Source organism: Palaemon carinicauda, chromosome 10 (assembly GCF_036898095.1).
Source record: "Palaemon carinicauda isolate YSFRI2023 chromosome 10, ASM3689809v2, whole genome shotgun sequence".
Classification (NCBI taxonomy): domain Eukaryota; kingdom Metazoa; phylum Arthropoda; class Malacostraca; order Decapoda; family Palaemonidae; genus Palaemon; species Palaemon carinicauda.
The window spans coordinates 113,206,053-113,222,561 of record NC_090734.1 but is presented as its reverse complement, the minus strand read 5'-3'; the positions used below and the strand labels follow the sequence as shown (position 1 = coordinate 113,222,561).

The 16,509-nt window shown below is 47.5% G+C and overlaps 1 protein-coding gene across 1 annotated transcript in view; it reads right to left on the bottom strand.

Annotated features, from left to right (window-relative positions):
- The window catches only part of LSm-4 (Like Sm protein 4), a 72,857-nt gene that overhangs the window by 38,485 nt on the left and 17,863 nt on the right, over positions 1–16,509 (bottom strand). Inside the window, exons 2-3 of the mRNA XM_068381685.1 lie at positions 15,292–15,431; positions 14,883–14,986 (exon numbers count right to left, since the gene is read on the bottom strand). Of these exons, the coding sequence (XP_068237786.1) occupies positions 14,883–14,986; positions 15,292–15,400 (213 nt within the window). The 5' untranslated portion in view covers positions 15,401–15,431. The remainder of the gene's footprint in view (positions 1–14,882; positions 14,987–15,291; positions 15,432–16,509) is intronic.

Here is a 16,509-nt window from a genome sequence, read left to right as displayed (position 1 = left end):
ATGTGGAAGTATGCCTCCTGAAGGTTGAGAGAGACCATCCAGTCGCCTTCCATAAATGCTGTCAAGACAGCCTGGAAGACTTCATCGTGAAGTTTGTCTTGACAATGAACACATTGAGCGCACTTGCCTCTTACGTACTCCTGCAGTAAACATGGCTGCCAAATCATGGAGCCATCCCTGAGGGACTTGTTCCTGCAGAGAACGGGGCTGTCAGATCATTGGAGCCATCCCTGAAAGCCTTGTTTATGCATGACATACTTGTACAGCAAAACTTCAAAGGCTCGAAAACAGCTGTGAAGTTGACCTGTAAAATCTTGGAGCGTCTCATGGCCAGGCGCCAGGGAGAGTCTATGAGGTTTGAGAAGTCTATCTGGGCAGAGGCAGGAACTCCCAAGCCGAGAACTTCTCTCGTGTCATATCAGACTCTCGCTCTATAAGCCAGTTTAAAAGAAGGGAAAGCAAAGGCTGTATCCCCCAAACTCCTCCTAGTGATAAACCAGTCGCCTAGCAAACGTAAAGCTCTCTAGGAGAGCGAGAGAGCACTAGCTTAAAAAACAACGGCTTCGAAGTACCTAGGCCTAGTGTAAGCTCTGACGTTTAGGCGAACGAGGAGCAGCAGTTACAAAAAGATCCGGACAAAGATCCTTAAAAAATCAGCATGATTTATTTAAAGTCCATAGAGGGCTAAGCAGCTTTAGGCTCCTCTCCGTCTGACAGAGTCCTCAAGGGAATATCAGTAGGAGGGGGAACAGCAACTTCCTCATCTGAAGGAACCTTGTCCGATAATAGCTGAGTCTCAAGCAAGGGAGAGACCTACCGTGGTGGCAATGCTTTACAAGCAGAGTCCACACGCACTGGTGCATTAGTAGCGGACCAGGACGCAACGTCATGTAACTGCTTGACAGTCTGTGAACTGTCAACAACAACAGGTGCGAGAGACCAGGACGCAACGTCATGTAACTGCTTGACAGTCTGTGAACTGTCAACAACAACAGGTGCGTGAGGACGCACAGCGTCCACTCGAGACTGCTTTGACCGCCTAGACTGAGCAGTCAAAACAACTCTAGAATGCGGAGGTTGACGCTCAGCGTCAAAACAAGTCAACTCCGATTGCTAGCGAATGTCCTGAACGTCGACAGGAGCATCAGCAAGTGGCCTAACGTCCAAATGTGGCTGAAAATCCACACGAGACCGCATCGAGTGTGGTTCTAAACAACCTGACTGACGTGACTTAGCTACGCCAACGTCAACAGGACGCACAAAGGAACGTTAGGGTGGCTGAAAGCCAGGATCTCGATGAGATAAAAGGCTAGGCTCAACGGACTTATCGGCAGAATAGTCTTCCATAAGGGAGGCAAGCTTATTCTGCATGTCTTGCCGTACAACCCATTTAGGATCAACGGAAATGGTTGCGGTAAGAGACGAGGGTAACGTCTGTGACCGCAAAACCTTGCCAACAAAAAGACTCTCGGAGTCTGTGTTACGCTTTTGTTAGGCGGCGAGCAGTCTTCCGATGACTGCATAGGGTCAGAGCTGTCCTAATGGCTACAACCAGGACGCTGGACCTGTCCTGAAAGGACTGGCTTTCGCTTAAGGGCCTCGAAACCTTGTTTCAGGTTTCTTATGCGAAAAGCCTTCGGATGACGAGGAGAAAATCGTCTCTCTCGCCTTATGGTAGGGGTGATCTTGGTAAGATACACCCGATACCATAGAGGTAACGTCTGTTCGCTGATCAAGGCCTCTCGAACCCATAAGTCGTACGACATTACTTCTCCCCTGGGCTTGGGAGCTTGCAAGAGGTCCCGGACTAGGCGAACGACAGGCACGAACAGACGAACCCTCGGTCGCAACACTGATAACACTTTGCGCAATATCACTTTATCACTACGATTTTCTGTTTTGCACTTATTTCACTGAAATCGAAACTTTTACTGATTTCTACCTGAAGCACGCAATTCTACCCTCATCAAAAGGTAGTAATTGCGAAATCTGTCGTATAATGCAAGGACATTAATACCAGCAAAAAACAGTAAACATATTTTAAGATAAAAAATTCAGTGGCTGGGGAAGAGACTAAACACTAGTTCATTCAAAACTACGTTTTCAATCTCTCACCGTACATTGCCTGGGGACGAGAATAAAAAACTAAAAACGTTTTATCCTTTCTCCCCGTACAGAGACTAGGGACGAGAGTAACTCGAGAACAACGTTACCCGCTTGAACGGAACGTTTTCTCTCCTCTCTCTCCCTCCGTCTCTATCTTTCTCTCTCTCTCTCTCTTGATTTCGCACCTAAGAGAAGAGCCCACTTACGTTTCGTCAAAAAAACATGTTATTTGACCAAAGGAAAAAACTGAAAGGTTTTTCAATTAAAAAGTTCCTTTAAAATAGAATTTAAAACATTTAAGCTTTGAAAGAAGAATGAACAAAACGTCAGAATCGATTTACTCTTTCTGCAAAGTGAAACCGTGATACTCTCTCTCTCTATCGTAACGATAGAGCGCAAACTGCGTAGCATAAATAAACTAAACGTTAGTTCATCTTTGAAACAGTACGAAGACCATTCAAAGAAAATCTTTCATAAAATATCTATTAAAAAATATTCATTTAAAAAGTTTGAAATCATTAGCTCTTAAAAGCTATTAACGATTGAAAGGGCTCAACGTTGTTTAACTTCGGTTTCCAAGTTAGGACCGCCTACTCTCAGGAAAGGTAGCATATAAACAAATCATTAAAATTTATTTTTATGTTTATTATAAATGGAAAGTTAATCGAAGAGGCCTAATAAAGGCGGTGAGATATAAAATATATAGAGGAAAATGTTATTTTCATTAGTAAAATAAATTTTTGAATATACTTACCCGATAATCATGTAGCTGTCAACTCCGTTGCCCGACAGAATTCTACGGAAGGGATACGCCAGCGATCACTATACTAGAAGGGGGTGTACTCACCAGCGCCACCTGTGGCCAGGTACTGCAGTACTTCTTGTTGACACCACCTCAATTTTTCCTCGGTCCACTGGTTCTCTATGGGGAGGAAGGGTGGGTCAATTAAATCATGATTATCAGGTAAGTATATTCAAAAATTTATTTTACTAATGAAAATAACATTTTTCAATATTAAACTTACCCGATAATCATGTAGCTGATTCACACCCAGGGAGGTGGGTGAAAACCAGTGTACATGTATCTCAGTAAGCTAAGTATCCCGTATTTCATATTATCAGTTATTCAAAATAACAATGAAATTATAAGTACCTGGTAAGGAAGTCGACTTGAACCATTACTCTGCCTTTAATAAGTTCGTCTTCCTTACTGAGCGCAGCGTTCCTCTTAGGAGGCTGAACAACCCTAAGGTGCTGAAGTATAAAGGGCTGCAACCCATACTAAAGGACCTCTACACAACCTCTAACCTAGGCGCTTCTCAAGAACGAATTGACCACCCGCCAAATCAAACAGGATGCGGAAGGCTTCTTAGCCTACCGTAACAACCCAAAAAACAACAATAAAAGCATTCAAGAGAAAGGTTAAAAAAGGTTATGGGATTAAGGGAATGTAGTGGCTGAGCCCTCACCTACTACTGCACTCGCTGCTACGAATGGTCCCAGGGTGTAGCAGTTCTCGTAAAGAGACTGGACATCTTTGAGATAAAATGATGCAAACACTGACTTGCTCCTCCAATAAGTTGCATCCATGATACTCTGCAGAGAACGGTTCTGTTTAAAGGCCATCGAAGTGGCTACAGCTCTCACTTCGTGGGTCCTTACCTTCAGCAAAGCAAGGTCTTCATCCTTCATGTGAGAATGAGCTTCTCTAATCAGAAGCCTTATATAATACGAAACTGCGTTTTTGGACATAGGCATCGAAGGTTTCTTGATGGCACACCATAAGGCCTCTGACTGTCCTCATATAGGTTTTGACCTTTTAAGATAGTATTTCAGAGCTCTGACAGGGCAAAAAACTCTCTCTAGCTCGTTACCCACCATGTTGGAAAGGCTAGGAATTTCGAACGATCTAGGCCAAGGACGTGAAGGAAGTTCATTTTTAGCTAAAAATCCGAGCTGTAAAGAACATGTTGCTGATTCGGATGTGAATCCTATGTTCTTGCTGAAGGCGTGAACCTCACTAACTCTTTTGGCTGTCGCAAGGCAGACGAGGAAAAGAGTTTTGAGAGTAAGGTCTTTGAAGGAAGCTGACTGGAGAGGTTCGAACCTAGGAGACATAAGGAATCTTAAGACTACGTCTAGATTCCAGCCTGGAGTGGACAAACGACGTTCTTTAGAAGTCTCGAAAGATTTAAGGATGTCTTGTAGGTCCTTGTTGGAGGAAAGATCCAAACCTCTGTGGCGGAGAACTGAAGCCAACATACTTCTGTACCCTTTAATCGTAGGAGCCGAAAGAGATCTAACATTCCTAAGATGTAATAGGAAGTCAGCAACTTGGGTTACAGAGGTATTGGTAGAGGAAACTGCATTGGCTCTGCACCAGCTTCGGAAGACTTCCCATTTGGATTGGTAGACTCTACGAGTGGATATCCTCCTTGCTCTGGCAATCGCTCTGGCTGCCTCCTTCGAAAAGCCTCTAGCTCTAGCGAGTCTTTCGACAGTCTGAAGGCAGTCAGACGAAGGGCGTGGAGGTTTGGGTGTACCTTCTTTACGTGAGGTTGACGTAGAAGGTCCACTCTTAGAGGGAGAGTCCTGGGAACGTCGACCAGCCATTGTAGTACCTCTGTGAACCATTCTCTTGCAGGCCAAAGGGGAGCAACCAGCGTCAGCCGTGTCCCTTCGTGAGAGACGAACTTCTGAATGACTCTGTTGATGATCTTGAACGGCGGGAATGCATATAGGTCGAGATGGGACCAATCCAGCAGAAAGGCATCCACGTGAACTGCTGCTGGGTCTGGAACTGGGGAACAGTACAAAGGGAGCCTCTTGGTCATGGAGGTGGCGAACAGATCTATCGTTGGCTGACCCCACAAGGTCCAAAGTCTGTTGCACACGCTCTTGTGAAGGGTCCATTCCGTGGGGATGACTTGATCTTTCCTGCTGAGGCGATCTGCTGAGACGTTCATATTGCCCTGAATGAACCTCGTTACCAGTGAGAGGTTTAGACTTCTTGACCAAATGAGGAGGTCCCTTGCTATCTCGTACAGCTTCCTCGAATGGGTCCCTCCCTGCTTGGAGATGTAAGCCAAGGCTGTGGTGTTGTCGGAGTTCACCTCCACCACCTTGTTTAGCAGGAGGGACTTGAAGTTCATTAAGGCCAGATGAACTGCCAGCAGCTCCTTGCAGTTGATGTGAAGCGTTTCCTGTTCCTTGTTCCATATTCCCGAGCATTCCTGTCCGTCCAAGGTCGCGCCCCAGCCCGAGTCTGATGCGTCCGAAAAGAGATGAAGATTGGGGGTCTGAATCGCTAACGATAGACCCTCCTTGAGAAGGATGTTGGTCTTCCACCACATGAGAGTAGTCTTCATCTCTTTGGTGACAGGAATAGAGACCGCTTCGAGCGTCAAATCCTTGTCCCAGTGAGCTGCTAGATGGAATTGGAGAGGGCGGAGGTGGAGTCTCCCTAACTCGATGAACAGGGCTAACGATGACAGGGTCCCTGTTAGACTCATCCACTGTCTCACCGAGCAACTGTTCCTCTTCAGCATGCTCAGAATGCACTCTAGGGCTTGGCTGATTCTTGGGGCCGACGGAAAAGCCCGAAAAGCTTGACTCCGAATCTCCATTCCCAGGTAAACGATGGATTGGGAGGGAATAAGCTGGGACTTCTCTAAGTTGACCAAAAGACCCAGTTCCTTGATCAAGTCCAAAGTCCAGTTGAGACTCTCCAGACAGCGACGACTTGTGGGGGCTCTTAACAGCCAGTTGTCTAAATAAAGGGAGGCTCTGATGTCCGCTAAGTGGAGGAATTTTGCAATATTCCTCATCAGACGCGTAAACACCATAGGCGCTGTGCTTAGGCCAAAACACAGGGCTTGGAATTGGTACACAACCTTTCCAAAAACGAATCTCAGGAAAGGTTGGGAGTCTGGATGAATAGGAACGTGAAAGTAAGCGTCTTTCAGATCCAACGAGACCATCCAGTCCTCCTGCCTGACCGCTGCTAGGACCGACTTCGTCGTCTCCATAGTGAACGTCTGCTTGGTGACATAAGCATTGAGCGCGCTGACGTCCAGCACCGGTCTCCAACCTCCTGTCTTCTTGGCCACCAGAAAGAGACGGTTGTAGAAGCCCGGGGATTGATGGTCCCGGACTATCACCACTGCCTTCTTCTGTAACAGGAGCGACACCTCCTGGTGTAATGCTAGCCTCTTGTCCTTTTCCTTGTAGTTGGGAGAGAGGTTGATGGGAGAAGTGGTCAGAGGGGGATTGCGGCAGAATGGTATCCTGTAACCCTCCCTTAGCCACTTGACAGACTGGGCGTCTGCACCTCTTCTTTCCCAAGCTTGCCAGAAGATCTTGAGTCTGGCTCCTACTGCTGTCTGGAGAGGAGGAGAGTCAGTGTTTGCCTTTCGAAGGCTTGGAACCTTTCTTAGACCTGCCCCTGAAAGCGTCTGGACGGGTACTTCCTCGGCTGGGGGCTCTGCCACGAAAGGGCGGAATAAATCTTGTAGCAGGAGTATCGGCCACTGGGGTGCGGTAAGTTCTAGGAACCGAAGGAGCAACCTTAGCCTTACGAGCTGAAGAGGCCACAAGGTCATGAGTGTCCTTCTGAATAAGGGCCGCAGACAATTCCTTGATAAGCTCCTCAGGAAACAGGAACTTAGAAAGCGGAGCAAAAAGTAACTGAGACCTTTGACAAGAGGTGATACCAGTGGAAAGGAAAGTGCACAGTTGTTCCCTTTTCTTGAGTACTCCCGAAACAAACATGGAGGCAAGTTCGCCGGACCCATCGCGAATTGCTTTATCCATACAGGACATTATAAGCATGGCTGAGTCCTTGACAGAAGGGGCAGTCTTCTTGCTCAAGGCCCCCAGGCACCAGTCGAGAAAATTGAAAATCTCAAAGGCGCGAAAGACACCCTTTAAGAAGTAATCTAAGTCGGAAAAGGTCCAGCAGACCTTAGAGCGCCTCATAGCCGATCTACGTGGAGAGTCAACCAAACTTGAGAAGTCAGCCTGGGCAGAGGCAGGGATTCCCAAGCCTGGTTCCTCTCCTGTGGCATACCATACACCCGCCTTAGAAGTCAGCTTAGTAGGGGGAAACATAAATGAAGTCTTCCCTAGTTGCTGTTTGGACTGCAACCAATCCCCTAACATTCTTAAAGCTCTCTTAGAGGATCTAGCAAAGACGAGCTTAGTGTAGGCCGACTTAACAGGTTGCATGCCTAGAGAAAACTCTGATGGAGGAGAGCGAGGGGTAGCAGAAACAAAATGATCCGGGTAAACCTCTCTGAAAAGAGCCAGGACCTTGCGAAAGTCAATGGAGGGTGGTAACGACTTGGGTTCCTCCACGTCCGAAGAGGGATCATCAAGGTGCGCAGCTTCCTCCTCAGAAACCTCATCACCTGAGTGTTGAGAAGCGAGAGGTAAAGTTACAGCGGTGTGCTGAACAGCAGAATCCTGACAAGAGGGTGCATAAACACTTGCGGTCTCATCCTCAAGTCTCTGTTGAAGAGGATGAGGGCTGGGAATGACAAAGTCATGAGGCTGGGAAGAAGGAGGTTCTGCGGAGGTTTGAGGAGCAAGTGTGGTGAGAGGCGACTGAAGTAAAACCTGAGGTTCAGGCTGCAAAGACTGGTCAAGTAGAGGAGAAGGTGGTAGATGCATGCGTTGAGGTGGCTGACTCATTGCATGAGGTTCCTGTCTCAAGAGTTGCGCTTGCTTCAAGGGTTGAGGTGGTTGCGCAGTAAGAGATTCCTGTCTCACGAGTTGAGGTTCTTGAGGTGTGAGCTGCGAGAGTTGAGGTGGCGGCTGCGCAGAACGCGATTCCTGTCTCACGAGTTGAGGTTCTTGAGGAGCTTGCCTCGAGAGTTGAGGTTGCAGCTGCGAGAGCTGAGGTGGCTGCCTCAAGGATGGTAGAGGTTGTCGTACCTCAAGAAGTTGCTGCCTCGAGGATGGTCTTACTGCAAGAAACTCTTGCCTCAAAGGAAGAGGAGGTTGTAAGGCATAAGACTCCTGTCCCCATTGTTGAGGAGGTTGTAGCGTGGTAAGAGATTCCTGCCTCAAGGAAGGAGGAGGTTGCTGCACAACGCTGGTAACTGGCAACTCCCAACGCGGTAGCTCACGCATGGAGGTAGCTTGAGGAACCTCAACTTCGTACGTCTGGCAGACTGGACTGCGGAGAGGAGGAGGAGCGCTCGCAGGAGGAGGTGTAACCTTCTCTGCCTGAAACTCACGCATTAAGACCGCAAGCTGCGACTGCATGGACTGCAGCAAAGCCATCTTGGGATCAACAGACGATGAGGTCTGTTGAGGCAAAGCCTTAACAGAAGTTGAGGTCTGTTGAGGCATCGCCTTACCTCTCTTAGGAGGTGTGCAGTCACCTGATGACTGCGGCGAGTCAGAGCTAGCCCAATGACTACATCCGGGTTGAACTCGTGAGGTTTGGACTTTACGTTTAAGAGGTCTTGAGACCTGAGTCCAGCGTTTTTTCCCCGAAAATTCTACTGCAGACGAGGAAATAAAAGGCTCAATCGTCTGAGAGTGGAAGTGACGATCTCCGTAAGATACGCCCGCAACCACCGAGGATACTTCTGTGCGCCGATCAAGGCCTGCCGAACCCTTTTGCCCTTCGACATTGCTTCTCCCCTGGGCTTGGGAGCTTGCAAGAGGTCCCGGACTGGGAGGACGACTGGCACGCACAGAAGTACCCTCACGCACAACACTGACACTGACACTAGCACTCGGCACAGCACTAGCACTACCACTTCCCACTGCACTTTTCACTTTAAGTTCCTTGACGTCCGCCAAGAGGAACTTGTGGTCACTCACTACCGACTCGACTTTATCACCTAAAGCCTGAATGGCACGTAAAACATCAGACATATCAGGCTGAGCACAAAAAGTAGGTTCGGGGGTAGCCACTACAGGGGGAGGAAAAGGTTGAGGATCATGGGGTGAGGAATAAAGCGAAGAGCGAGCCGAACTCCTCCTAACTCTCTCTCTCTCTAACTTAGTGGTATACTTTAGGAATCGAACAAAATCAAGTTCCGAAAGTCCGGCGCATTCCTCACATCGATCTTCCAACTGACAGGATTTTCCCCTACAGTCGGAACAAACGGTGTGAGGATCAACCGAGGCCTTCGGAATACGCCTAATACAAGTCCTACATCGTCTTTGGGGAGGGGCTTGAGAAAGGTCGGACATCTTGAATCAAAGAACAGTCAAGGGGGATTCCAATTAAAGCAAAAGATCGTTAACCATTAATCAAAACAATATAAAAGCTATCTAAGCTAATAGACAAGTTTCCAGTATAGCGAAAGCTGAAATCTTAGAGCAATACTTCACCAAAAACCGTGAACAAGACTCTAAAATTATAAGCGTATCCATATAGGTCTTGCCGGAAGCACGACAGAGGAAAAATTGAGGTGGTGTCAACAAGAAGTACTGCAGTACCTGGCCACAGGTGGCGCTGGTGAGTACACCCCCTTCTAGTATAGTGATCGCTGGCGTATCCCTTCCGTAGAATTCTGTCGGGCAACGGAGTTGACAGCTACATGATTATCGGGTAAGTTTAATATTGAAAAATCTATAATTAATTTATAACATGATAAGATAATTGCTAAAAGCCTAAACACACTTCCGTCTAAGGGAAGGGTCGGCCATTTAAAAGTCAAAGAAAGTCCATACTCTCTTTGTCATCAAAAATTAAATCTATCCAAAAACGAGTTCAAGGATTTATTTGAAGAAAAACACCTGTACTGCGAAAGCTCAAACCAAAATGAAGTACTTCACCAAATATGATGGGAAAAACTCCAGGTTCAACAGCGAGTAAAAGTACGTCTTGTCGACACGTCGACAGAGAAGAAATTGAAGGTTTTGTTTACATCCGAGAGTGGTATATGGCCGACAGTTGGCGCTGGTGGGCACACCCGCAACCTGCATAGCGATCGCTCGCGAGTTTTTTATGTATGTGTCTGTCGAGCAACAGAGTTGCAGCTATTATATATTCACCGGCTAAGTTAAATATTTAAAATGTAACCACTGCTGAGCTGGGAGTGCATCTTGTAGGAAGGGACTTGCTACCTTCTTCAGTCTCTGGATCCTGTCATCGGAAGGGAAGACTTTATGCAGGTTGGTGTCTAAGATCATTCCCAGGTATACCAGTCTTTGTGATGGTAGCAGGGACAACTTATCGAGGTTTACCACAATCCCCAGATCGTGACAAAACTCAAGAAGTCTGTCTCGGAGTTAAAGAAGGGTGGCCACCAAGTCTGCGAGGATCAGCCAGTCGTCCAGATATCTCAGAAGATGGATGCCAATACTGTGGGCCCAGGTTGACACTAGGGAGAAAATACTTGTGACCTGAGGTGGTGTCGACAGGCCGAAACACAGCATCTTAAACTGGTATTGTCTGTTGTCAAAGATGACCCTTAAATACTTCCTTGATGACAGGTGAACTGGGATTTGGAAGTAGGCATCCTTTAAGTCCAACGTGCACAGGAAGTCCTGTGGTCTTACTGACTGTCTGACTATGTCTGCCGTCTCCATCATGAACATAGTCTGATGCACAAACTTGTTCAAAGAGGAAAGGTCGATGACAGGTCTCCAGCAATGCCTTTTTCACAAGACAGGGTCAGATGTATAAGCCTGGAGACTCATCTAGGACCTCTTGGAGAGCGTCCTTCTCCAATACGGTCTGGGCTTCAGCCCTGAGGGCCAGCTCCTTCATGGAATCCTTCGTGTAGGAGCTCGACGGAACTGGACGCTGAGTCAACGGAGGGAGAGATTACGTGAACGGGATGTGATACCCTGAACGAATCATGGAGACAGTCCAGGCATCAGCCTCATGCTGCAGCCACCTCTGCCACCGGCATTGTAAGCATCCTTCCATTGATGGACAAGTGAGAGGATTGCCCTTCCTGGCGGGAGCGGACTCGACCGCTACCCCTTCCTCCTTTGCCTCCTTTGTCATTCCTGCTTCCCTTCATCTGTTCTCAGGCAAGAAAAGGCTTCTTGGAAGACGCCTTGGAAGCGCCTGAACTCCTGCTGTTCTCTTGCAGTCTGGATGATTGTGGTTTCCTATATGGAGGAACTGATCTGTAGGATCTAGAAGTCACTGCCCTCTAAAGGAGAGAGTCCTTGCTCGACTTCATCCAGCACTTCACAGCCCTCTCGACATCTGTTAAAAAGCGATGGACCTTCCATTGTCGAGTTCCGAATCCATGCCCCGTCTATCTTAGGAACTTGCCTATGGAATTTCTCTATTATTGATTCCCGTCACCTGAGGATCAAGTTTGCCAACAAGTTGACTACGGAACTCCACAGTTCTGGTTTCTGACAATAGAAACGTCACTAATGACATTCTGGTAAACTCCTGCAACCAGTCCTTCATCCTAATGAAATGGCCCACTGACCCTAGCCACAGATTAAGCCCCCAAGTCACCTGTATGGCAAACTTCACGACCTTTCCCAGATTTAGGGCGTCGGTCGCTGAGGCGACAGGAAGTCGAGAGTTTCTGGCACAAAACACCCTTCGTCAAAGCTTTGATGGCTGGTTCCAGACGTAAAATAGACACTTTCTCCTCGGTTACCTCATCATACCTCCTCTTGGCCCCCTTCAACCCCCTCCACCATGACAAAGCTGCGCTGGTCTTGGAGGGTCTCCAGGTGCTGTATCCTTCCCTTCTGGCAAAGCTGTATTAGGGTCGTTTAGGCCGTTAATGGCCCTCATGCAGATCAGACCCTGCTAAAAAGCATGGTCAGATTCTCTGCTTGGCCTCCAAATACCTTGGACTCACTGTCCTGAGAAGTGTCATCCTGTTCAAAATCCTGGTCCTCATCCATCCATGAGCTCTCACCCATGGGAGCCCGGGGGGTTTGTAGTCATCTTCGTAGTGCCTGGAGGAGTCCCTGGATGTTGCAGGAGCTTCCTTTGCCATCATCGTTACCACCAAAGCTGAAGAGTTGTGTACCCTCTCCTGAGGCTGGGTCGATATTCTCAGAGCAGTTCTTCGGCACAGTCTTAAGAGTCTTCTCTCTCACAAGATGGTAAGGAACTCTGCCAGCAGGGAAGGTCTTGCATTCTGCCTCCATCTGGAGGATTCGGATGTATTCTTGGGTGGAGATGCGTGTGCAGGTTGCTCTGCTACTTCTGATGAAGCGCTGGCCTGGTGGGGCAACTTTATGGGAGATAGCCAGTGGGTCTTAGTCAAAGAGATCTCCCTAAGGGATCTTGAACGCCTGCTTTTACAGTGGTGAAGAGTGTCGCCTGGAAGAGGGGTAGGATGCCTCTGCCTTCTCCTCTTCTTTGTTGGCATCATGGGGGTCATCTCCAGCTGGGAGAAATCCTGCTGCAACGTCTCCACACCTCTAGGAAAGTTGCGTACTTTAGATCGCATTTGCGACATTATCATCGGGGGCTGATTTCCTGAGGTGGAAACGGAATGGAACTCCTACGCCTCGGGTTGGAAGGAGGAGAGGAGAGCTTCAAGGGAACAGAAGTCTCAAGTGGGAACCTAGGTGTGCTGGTCAAGGCTGCTGGTACGTTCTTACTTGCGGGTGTCTGAGGAGAGCCGGTAACCGCCAGATGAACTGCTCTCACCAAATCGGTAAAATAAGGCACGTCCTTGCTGAAGGCCGGGATGGAAGTTCACCGGGATTTTCACAGACTGAAAACTGCCTACCAGGAGTCCTTGGTCTAGCCATCTGTTGGGGAGAGAGTGCTCAGTATTGGAACCAGCATGCTGCCATACTCTATCTTGTTAGAGAGTGTCAGTGAACGTGGATTGCGGTCTACTGCATTCCTATGTGCTGCTGTGTTGTGGTTGCTCGTTGCTGGGTGGTCGCACGCTGTCAGAAGGTCAAGTGAGGAGACTTGTTCGTGGGAAGGAGCTGCATCGCTGAGAGCTATTGGGCACTCACGAGAAGATGTGTATTCCCGAGCATGAACTGGGTCCTGAGCTGAAGTAGAATCCCGAGAAGAGGTGTCGCAGTCATAAGCAGATGGGCGATCACATGCAGGAGAGATTACCCACAGGAAGCTGGGAGCGTCATGAGAGGGTTTCACGTAGCGTTGAGAGGGCAAAGAGTCATACGCTGGCGCGCAGTTATGAGCTGGAATCTGGTAACGCGCTAGAACCCGTTGGCAAACTGGAGCTGGTTTGCACGCTGGAGCTCGATGATGAGGAGGAGAATGCTCGCATGCTGGGCCTGGTTCACCACTGAACCACTGCGGGATCTGGAAAAAGGCGATCTCTCCTGATAGCGATAGATGTTCTCGACATTCCTCCTGACAGTGCTGCAAGATAGGGGTGGCAAGCACTGGTCGATGGCGAAGTACTTCTGGTCGCGCTCAGAGTGCTGTAACGAAGATGGTACGTCGATTACCTGGACTCCCTCGGGAGAGCAACGAAAACTCTTGGACTCCAAAGCAGAATCTGGGCGAGGCGAAGCGGCCTCGTGTCGAACTCACTGGGTGTGAGCAACCTTATCTTCACGAACTGGTAAGTCGCACTCCAAGGGGCTACGAAAGGCATAGGCGAAGCCAGCCACCTTCTCAAAGCCCCATGCCACTCCAAGGAAGACCTAACCCGTGAACAGTAAAAATGTCCCTCGAGAGCGACAGGAACAAGTCTCGGACTTGCCCCCTCTGCAGATTGAGCGAACTAAGAACAAGGTGGAGCGCTGTTGTCAGCGTGCTGGGCTAGAACTGCGGTAGGCAAAGTTGGAGACTGGGCTGGGGAAACTGCTAGGGCACAGAAACTGGTGACTACTCCGGTACAAAATCTTCGGAGCCCGTTAGAGGAAAATCAAGGTCTACCTTTGAGGAACCGGTATGCGCTTCCTCTCTACTCCGAACTGCAGTAACTCGAATAAGCTTTCCTTCCATGAAGGACCTACGATACAAAGGGAAAACTAAATCTATAAAAGGTCGTCAGCAGAGAAAAACCCCTGCGGAGGAGGGTGGCGGCACTTTGCTAGGGGAAGCGGCGACATCCTACGAACCTAAGGGTTGTCCAGGGGTTGAAGGGCCACCGCTCCTCCTTGATCAATCCCCTTGGGTGACGAATCAAGAAGGGCTTCGGGCAGAGATCGAGGGGTGGAAGAATGAAGTCAGGGCTTTTTCAATTTCGAGGTTAACCCCGAAGGAGAATCCCTTATTTGACTTCTTCTCATGCCGCCTTCTAAACCTGTCCTACTGGGAGGATGGGCACTCCCTACACTCCTCACAGGTGTTGTCCTGGTTACAAGGTCGTCCTCGACAGGTCGGGCCCTGCAAATGGGGGTCCATCTTGACCGGAGACATGAAGGTGCCACTCTTGCACCCTTCAAATCTAGGAGAAGTCCGCTTGATGAACTGGAAGAAAAAACACTCACGACCTGGAAGAAACACCACAACCTGAAAAGAGAAAGCAAAGAAAAGATAAGTCTATAGTGGCCAGTCTGTATGGGCGGTGAAGAGAGACAGCGTCCAGTCTCAACCGAGCCGAAAGCAAAAGTGACGAGACAGCACTGGTGTGTGTGTGTGAGCAGGGTAGCTGGTACTACCTCCTACTCCCTGGCTAACTAGCAGTGGGGTAGTTACACCTCACTAAAACTCTTTTGGTTAGTGTTCCAGCTTCAATGAAAGCATATCCCTAATAAAGTACGAAAGGGTTTGTATTTAGTCACAGAACAATATATAATTAAAAAAACTAAATACTGTACCGTACTCTATATTCTTTTATCACATATCTATAAAAAATCTTATTGTAAAATTTTGTATCCCTTACCAAAACTGTTTCCTCTGTATCAGCTTTTGAAGCTTGACAAATATTTTGCACAGCAGTTTCACACTCCTCTGAAGTAAGACTTCCCTGCAAATACCCAAGGGCCACTGAAAAGAAATATAAAATAATTTTTGAAGGCAGAACACTGACTTGTGTAATTCTGTAGGCTCTTACAGTATTTACCTTATTTTCAGACATAAAATACTGTGAAACCTCAGTTTAGGAGTAAAGTAACTCAGAATACAAGTACTGTACAGTACAATATATTTATACCCTTCATACTTCAATGTAACCTGGCTTTAAAAAGAGTATTGTTCATAGGCCCTGATAAATTCAGTTAAATAAATTCATCTTGAATAATATCAATAACTTATAAGAAAAATGGCTGTAATAGTTACACTACTGTACTTACATTTAATCATTTTCCGGAACACAGTCTTTTCCATGGACTTTGACGATTTTACTAACGTTTTAACTTCTGTAGGTACCCTTCCGGGAAAGAGAATAGGCTCTTGCTGCATCCTGCCACCAGATTATGCTTTGAAGTTCAAACTGAAAAAAATATCACATATTTCATATTCAATTTGCATTTTTCCTTATCATACAAACCTGACATCTTTAAGAGTATAACTTCAGCGAAGATAGAACTGGGTGTCGGGTGACGGGGAAAGCCCCAGCCACCCGTCAGGTAGCGCTTACCTTCACTTTCACCTTTGGCCTGGACTGCAAGAATGGGCATGCAGTCCTTGCTGACATTCCTGGCTGGGACTTATAGTCGTACAACTTAAAGGTCTCAGATTTGTATTGTCAGGAAAAATATAAATTGACTTGTGATTTGTTCCTATGCATAATACAAACCTTTGGCCTTTAATAGGACTTATCCTGAGGAGGTGTGGAATTCCCTCTATAGCCAAAACTGGCTGGTTTTTCTGACCCAGGAAATGTCAGTGTACTTTGGTCTTGTATGGGAGTGAAAGTCATGACTCCTGTTCAACCTCCTAACTACCTGAGCATAGAGATGTAAGAGGTGTTAGGTTAGGCCTCCACTATGGAAAGTGGACGGTCTTAGGAGAATCTCAATTCTAACGGATTGTGTACCCACATATAGCATTTACAAGTAGTCGTCAACTTACGACTTCGACTTTACGACCACTTTTTTCACTATGATGATGTCACAAGTATGTCGGAAATAGTAAACTATTAGGACAAATATTTCCTAGGATATATGAAAAATTCGGAGATAATTTGTATTTTTCCTAACCATACAAACCTTAGCTATTTACATAGGGTATTACTTTTGGCGTAGCTGAAATGACGAGCCATTAGATTTTTAACAAGGGTTAACTGCCCCTGCGCTAGTTAGCAGGGGGTAGGGAAGGGGTAGCTTGCTACCCCTCCCCCCCCCCACACTGGTGAGTTGTCTCACTTCACTTAGAGGTAGGACTTGACTTGAGTGACAGGGCTGGCGGGCAAATATGAGTAAATAGCTAAGGTTTGTATGGTTAGGAAAAATAAAATTATCTCCGAATTTGTCATTTGTTCCGTAACCGAAATACAAACCACGCTATTTACATAGGGTGACTTACCCCTTAGGAAGGGCGGAGAGTCCCCAGCCTTACTGGCTTTGGCT